Genomic DNA, 7,500 nt, shown 5'->3' with positions numbered 1-7,500 from the left:
TACAAACGTTACTACAATGTTTTATGAACAACTTTTGTAAACGCTAGTGTGGATGGAGAGGATTTTGGAACAAAACAGTGGTTTTCACTTTGCCTCATGAGCGTGAAGCGGATCTCAAAGGCAGGCGAGTAGTCCTCGAAGGCGATGATGAGGTTGAAGATCAGCGGCGTGATGAAGTTGGCCAGCGTGATGACGATGGAGGGCAGATACTCCACGACCAGCTCCAGCAGGAAGCTACTCTTCTGATCCTAAACACACACACACACACACACACACACTCGTGTAACTGGACAGAGGATCAGAGGTAAGAAAGCAGCGCTCACTCACCTCTGTCTGCTTGCGCTGCGAGAAGACGGTGGCGATGTAAATGCAGTAGAAACACGCCACCAGAACGGCCATGACGAAGAGATTGAGGGCGGCTCTGAGAGCGTAGATGCGGCACTTCTCTCCACGTGTGCGATTGGCCATCTTGCGCTTGATTCGCTCCTCCTCCAGATCCGTCTGTCACGGCATGAAGAAATACGTTATCACGGTCGCCCACGTCTCGTCTGTGCCTCGTTCCCTCTAGAGCTGTCACGATAAACCGATGCACCGCGATTCATGGACTGATTCTGAATGCATCGTGATTCTCTCTGGAATCGCTCTAATCTAGTTTTTAACCGCACACTCAAATGCTAATGAAGAGAGCGCTTGCGCTCGGCTGAGTCGTTACACCTCGGCTCAGAATGCTTTTATCACGTGAGATTCATGTAAACAGCTCACTATGAACACCCCTGTATTTCACTTCAAACTTTTCGAACTTTATGAATGATTATTTGAGGTTGAATTGATGCGTGTAAGGAGCTGGAAGCAAGCAGCACACGGCTGTTTTTACAAACCCGAAACCAGTATGGTTTTCCGGCCTTGACCCTTACGCACAGAGATCGTTCCAGATTCTCTGAATCTTTGGATGATATTATGCACTGTAGATGATGATAACTTCAAACTCTTTGCAATTTTTCTCTGAGAAACTCCTTTCTGATATTGCTCCACTATTTCTCTCCGCAGCATTGGAGGAATTGGTGATCCTCTTCCATCTTGACTTCTGAGAGACACTGCCACTCTGAGAGGCTCTTTTTATACCCAATCATGTTGCCAATTGACCTAATAAGTTGCAAATTGGTCCTCCAGCTGTTCCTTATATGTACATTTAACTTTTCCGGCCTCTTATTGCTACCTGTCCCAACTTTTTTGGAATGTGTAGCTCTCATGAAATCCAAAATGAGCCAATATTTGGCATGACATTTCAAAATGTCTCACTTTCAACATTTGATATGTTATCTATATTCTATTGTGAATAAAATATAAGTTAATGAGATTTGTAAATTATTGCATTCCTTTTTTATTCACAATTTGTACAGTGTCCCGACTTTTTTGGAATCGGGTTTGTAGAATACGCAGTGCCACCGGCTGTTAAACACTAAGCTCAGAATCGATTCGAGAGAGAATTGCGAAACATTCGGGAAAATCTCAGAATCGATGCAGAATAGTTTCTTGATTCACAAATCGCGATGCATGGATTTATTTCCCCAGCCCTATTTCCCGAAGCAGACGCACCTTGAGCTCGTACAGTAAGCTGCTCCGCTTGAGGCGCGCCGCGTTCTCGTTGGTGATGCAGAAGTCCCAGCCGGCGAAGACCTTGTTGCAGAAGCTCTGGAAGCGGTCCTCGTCTTGGATGAGCTTGCGCTTGAATCCGGCCGCAGACCTAAACACAAACGCTCAGATATCACACTCTGAACAAACCAGCACTGTGCGAGTTCTGTCGTCTAACTCCGTGTTTCCCAACCACTGATCAAAAACTTTTTCTCTCTATTTTATTTTGTTATTATTATTTGAAATCAGCGCTATTGGTCATATTTAACAAATGAAAAGCATGCAAAAGAGCATGTGACTAAGCCTCGTAATGCCATCGGATCCTCGAACTGTCAGTCAAAGCTCATAACTCCACCCTGCCTCTGTTCAGAATGAAGTGCCGGTTTGAAGACAGACTTCTACTTCTTCGCAATGCAAGGGTAAATAAAGAACTGATGTTTGAATAAGTACCGAGTTTTCTTTACTCAAGAAACACTGTCTGTAAAGCCAAAATACCAACTCTGATGACGCATTGTTTTTATTGAAAAAAAAAAAAAAACCTTTCCCCCTTTCAATCTTTTTTTTAGTGCTTAGTGGTGTGCCGTGGGATTTTTTACTGATCAAAACTGTGCCGCAGCAGAACAAAGCTTGGGAAACGCTGGTCTGGCTGACCTCTTGACGATCCAGACGAGGCTCAGCAGCAGGTACGAGATGGTGGCCAGCAGATACGCCAGCGGCAGGTTGTAGGTGAAGCGGGAATGAATGAACTCCAGCTTATAGTAACCATAGAAGAGGTAGGTGTGCTCCAGGAAGCCCTACACACACACACACACACAGAGTTATACGGTGGCTTGAGCCGATGCTGTATTGAGTCATGTGGACTGACAGACGCGGCTCACCGTTCCAGACAGCAGGTCTGCGATGTGCTGATGAAACACGACGAGACCCTGGTGAGAGGCGAGCTGATACTCGCTGCACTTGCTCACTGCACAAAACACACACCGCACACGAGTGTGAGAGACGCAGAGCTGTGTGTCTCTGTGTGTGTGTGTGAGAAGCAGAGCTGTGTGTGTATGTGTGTGTGTGTGTGTGAGAGAAGCAGAGCTGTGTGTGTGTGTGTGTGTGTGCGCGCACGTCTGTCTGTCTCTGTGTGTGTGTGTGTGTGCGCGCGCACGTCTGTCTGTCTCTGTGTGTGTGTGTGAGAAGCAGAGCTGTGTGTGTGTGTGTGTGTGAGAAGCAGAGCTGTGTGTGTGTGTGTGTGTGCGCGCACGTCTGTCTGTCTCTGTGTGTGTGTGACGCAGAGGTGTGTGTGTGTGTGTCTGTCTGTGTGTGTGTCTGTGTGTGTGTGTGTGTGTGTGTGTGTTACCAATGCTGCTGCTGTAGGTGACGTTGTGTATGCTGTGTGACGTGATGATCACCGGCAGCATCACAAACGCAAACATCAGCACAAACATGATGAAATTCAGAATCACCAGAAAGCGCAGGAATGAAAAATACGACAGGATTCCCGTCCCAAACATGCCTGAGACAAACAAACACACACAAAAACAGCTCAACGTCTCGATCCAAACACTGGCCTCCCAGCAAACACATGTACAGCAGAAGGACAGTAGTGGCTCAGATAGAGACGCTGACCCTCGATGAGATGAATATCTGCCCTCCAGAGCTGCAGGGCTGAGAGGACATCCATCCCGTCCTCCTTGAGACGCTTCAGAGAGCGATGGACATTGAGCCTCCACAAACCCCAGCCGGTGAGAGCGCCGCCCTGCTGGAGACGCTGCTGCCTGCACACACACACACACACGCGCTCTAGTAAGTTACATACTGTCAGATGGGAGAAATGTGTCAGAGATCTGCTAAGCTGTCTTACAGAGGTAAATGAGTCAATATATCAATTAATAACAATATAGTACAGCTTTGTATAGATGGCAGTGGTGATATAATCTAGTTCCAGCATCCACACACACTCACTTCTCCCGCCGTTTTTCCTGCATGCTCTTGGGAAGCTCCCTCACGGGTTTGAGCTCCTCTCCACCGTGGACAGGCTTCTGCTCCGCCCATTTCCCGCTGTTGATTGACGGCTGTCTGCCTCGCCCACTGCCCCGCCTCCGGGCGCTGCCACTGGAGCTGGACTTCCTCCGGTACAACAGAGACTGATAGCTGGGCAGCTGCTCCAGCAGGAGGTGACTGGCAGGAGCCCGCCGGTCCGGGAAGAACACTGACCATAGGAGCACAGCGGCACTGAGTGAGTGAGAGTGTGTGTGTGTGTGTGAGATTGGTCAGGGCGCATATTAGGACACTGGGAGGTTTAGGGTGAGTTTATAATGGGAAGGATTGTTTTAGGGGTACCTACTGAGGGTAGAATGTGTGAGAGAGTGCAATTTTTCAAAGAGGTCAACTGAGAAACCAAAATTCTCTTGATCTTTTGACATATAAGAGGTCATTGTACTATAAAACATCCTGTAAGTTTCAGAACTCAAAACTCAAAAGAGTTTATATTGAAGCCAGTCTGCCAAAACTGTGGAATATTCTACTCCATGATATAATAGTGTGGATAAGCACTAGGCTTGTTTGAGATGAGCAAAATCTGCGCAGAACCGATCACCGGTGATCACCGCGAGGTGCATGCCGGTTAGAAAAGTGTTCGAGTTACGTCCGCCTTGCTCTGATGTCATGCTGACGTGTGCCAAAAAGCTCTCGCGCCGGCGACGCGGCTGTGTCAGATTGAGCAGTCGCGCGCAGTTGCTCTCCACCGACTGCGCTGATCGAAAGTTTAGTTGTTCGGTGTGCTGGCTAACGCAGGCTTTTTAAAATCTGGCTGTGTATACACGGCTATAGGATGTTTTTCCTTTTGATGCTTGTTGTGGGTTATTTATCTGCTTTTATTGATTTTTGTGCGATGTTCTAGGATTCTTTACTGCCTTCCGGCTTGTGTAATTATGATATTTTATTTGTCTCTGGATTTTCATTATATAAACTCAAAAGCAATGTGTTGCGCTTGGAATTGATCGCTGGCCCCGTTATATACATCAGGGTTCCAGTGGAACAGTGGAAAAAGGATGGGCTCCAGGTCTCCAACCAAATTTTGAAAAACTACTTAACTCCCTATCAAAATTCCATTAGTGAGGCAAAAATCCACATATTTCTCAAACTTGATTGCAAAAAATGCCAATAGGTCCAAAGTTCTCTTCAAAACCATAAATTCTGTTCTTAATCCCATTGTTTCCTCAGTTCCTGTTGTCAACATTGAGACAATGCATACAATTTTCGGAATGTTTTGTTCAGAAAATACAAGATATTAGATCACACCTCTCTCATTTTGACATAGATCACTCTCATTTGGTCCTTTCATCCAGTAGTTTTAGAAACTTTCAGCCAGTGTCTTCATCTCAATTACTCAAAATAATTTCTCAGATGAAATTTACATTTTGTCAATCCGATGTATTGCCTGGTCATCTGTTTAGAGAGGTTTTTAAACATAATCAGCCCCACCCTCTTAGCTATTATAAACAGCTCTTTAATAAATGGGGTATTTCCGGAAAGTTTTAAACATGCTATCGCACAGCCCCTATTGAAAGGCCCTCATCTTGACTCCACTGTGCATAACAATTATCGCCCTCTCTCTAAACTTTCATTCATTTCAAAGGTTTTGGAAAAAGTTGCACTCTCACAGTTTACTTTATACTTGGATACTTTTAATATTCTAGACCCGTTTCAGGCTGGTTTAGAGCACTGCATAGCACTGAGTCGGCATTGCTAAAGGTTACAAATGACATCCTGCTGTCCATTGATTCTGGGTCATCTGCTATCCTGATCATTTTAGATCTGAGTGCTGCATTTGATACTGTTGACCACAATATTCTTCTGAAACGACTTGAGTATGTTGTTGGAGTTCAAGGCCTAGCTTTAGAGTGGTTCGCCTCATACTTGAAGGGGAGGACTTTTTCTGTAAATATCGGGTCATTTACTTCACCCCCTGCACCTATCCATTGTGGTGTTCCTCAGGGATCCATTCTTGGCCCTCTTTTGTTAACCGTTTACATGCTCCCCTTGGGCTCAATACTCCAGAAACATAACTTTAAATGTCATTGTTACGCTGATGACCTCCAACTATATCTTCCAATCAAATCAGGAAATGACTTTTCATTAGATCATCTTTTCTCATGCCTTAATGAAGTCAAGATCTGGATGACGAATAACTCTCTGCAACGGAATGAAAATAAAACCAAAGTGCTTCTACTGGGCCCTGCTGCTACTAACCACTCCATTAAAACACAGTTAGGTTTCTTAAGTAATAACCTAAAAATCATGCAAAAAACCTTGGAGTCCATTTTGATCCTCTTCTCCAATTTGACAAGCATGTAAATGCAATCGTAAAGAGTAGTTTTTTTCATCTCAGATCAGTGGCAAAAGTGAAGCACTTTCTTTCTAGTAAAGACCTTGAAATCGTAATTCTTGCACTAATTTCCTCTCGATTGGATTACTGTAACTCTTTGTACATTGGCTTACCTCAATCTACACTGTTTCGGTTACAGATGATTCAAAATGCAACAGCCAGTTTCATAACGGGAACTAAGAAAAGGGATCTCATCTCCCCTGTCCTTGCCTCATTGCACTGGCACCCTATAAAATTTAGAGTTGACTTTAGGATCCTTCTTTTTGCATACAAGGCATTGCATAATTCTGCCCCGGATTATATTTGTGATCGTATTATGCCATATAGGCTACAGCTTCCAAGTCATTAAGATCTTGTGATCAGTTACTTTTATCTATCCCCTGTTCTCATTGTAAAACAATACGTGACCAAGCTTTCTCAGTAGTTGCCCCAAAGCTGTGGAACAGTCTGCCTTTGAACATCAGAGGTTCTCCATTACTGGATGCTTTTAAATCTAGCATTTGAGTGATGCTGTGTATGTACTTTGAATAGTTGCAATGGTGTTAAATTGGTGTTTTATGCATTTACATTTTAATTGTTTTATTTTCCTTTGTCATTTTTTTCTCTTTTCTTTTTCTCTTTTAAATTCAAAATGATTTTTACTGTGAAGCACTTTGGATCAACTACGGTTGTGTTAAACTTGTGCTCTATAAATAAAGTTTGCCTTGCCCACTGATTTTACAGCACTGCCTGTTTAGCCCCGCCCACCGATTCGCACATGTATTGTCAGTAATGAGAGAGGCAAACAGGTATACATAGAAATCAAACGATAAACTTTATTTGATGAACTTGATTTTTAATGAAGATCCAGACTGCGTCAGTAAGAACTCAGTCCTTTGTTCACTTTATTTTACTGCAAATTCATTTACAAACAAGGCACAATTTGATGCGGGATTTTCAGAAAGATTGAAACTGAAAGATGATGCTGTGCGACTATACTGGATCTGACAGTAATGTCGCAACACACAAGTGTGAGAAAGTGTTTTTATTACGTGATATACATGTTATTACATTTAAGAACAGCTAAAGTCTGTCTACTAGTGATGCGCGGATGGCGGCTGTATCCGCGGGGCCTGCGGGTCGGCTGGATCATGTAATAAAAAATACATTCTAATTAATTGCGGGTGGGTCGCGGAGTGGATGAGATAAATCATTAGTGATGCAAATATTCTCTAAAATATGAACGTGTTTTAAATTCATTTTTTCATCAGGCAGACAGACACACAGATTTCATTTTTGTGTGTGTTCGCCTGTTCGGGAAGTTGCAGTGACAGATACAGTGACATTCCAGATAAAGTTTGAATGGAGTAAAGCGTGTGTAGACTATAATCTGGCCAAAGAAGAACCGTTACCCCTTATGGCTCCGACGACGTTTTGTTCGTATGTATGTAATGGTAAAGTGATTATATTTAGTTTCGTTTTTTATAAAGTAAATTTATAAAAACGTTTGGACG

At 43.7% G+C, this 7,500-nt stretch overlaps 1 protein-coding gene across 3 annotated transcripts in view; it reads right to left on the bottom strand.

The window, feature by feature from the left end:
* Positions 1–7,500, bottom strand: part of LOC131536674 (transmembrane channel-like protein 7) — a 26,577-nt gene that overhangs the window by 7,799 nt on the left and 11,278 nt on the right. For 2 of the 3 annotated variants that reach the window (XM_058769721.1, XM_058769713.1), the window contains exons 2-9: positions 3,583–3,829; positions 3,247–3,395; positions 2,978–3,133; positions 2,511–2,596; positions 2,284–2,426; positions 1,597–1,744; positions 328–501; positions 94–248 (exon numbers count right to left, since the gene is read on the bottom strand). In XM_058769721.1, coding sequence (XP_058625704.1) covers positions 94–248; positions 328–501; positions 1,597–1,744; positions 2,284–2,426; positions 2,511–2,596; positions 2,978–3,133; positions 3,247–3,395; positions 3,583–3,829 — 1,258 coding nt within the window. Of the gene's footprint in view, positions 1–93; positions 249–327; positions 502–1,596; positions 1,745–2,283; positions 2,427–2,510; positions 2,597–2,977; positions 3,134–3,246; positions 3,396–3,582; positions 3,830–7,500 lie in introns of those variants that run through there. The other variant, XM_058769729.1, reaches the window with a different exon arrangement.

This window comes from Onychostoma macrolepis, chromosome 01 (assembly GCF_012432095.1).
Source record: "Onychostoma macrolepis isolate SWU-2019 chromosome 01, ASM1243209v1, whole genome shotgun sequence".
In the NCBI taxonomy this organism is placed as follows: Eukaryota; Metazoa; Chordata; class Actinopteri; order Cypriniformes; family Cyprinidae; genus Onychostoma; species Onychostoma macrolepis.
Note: the sequence above shows the minus strand (reverse complement) of the source record. Positions and strands in the feature narration are given on the sequence as shown.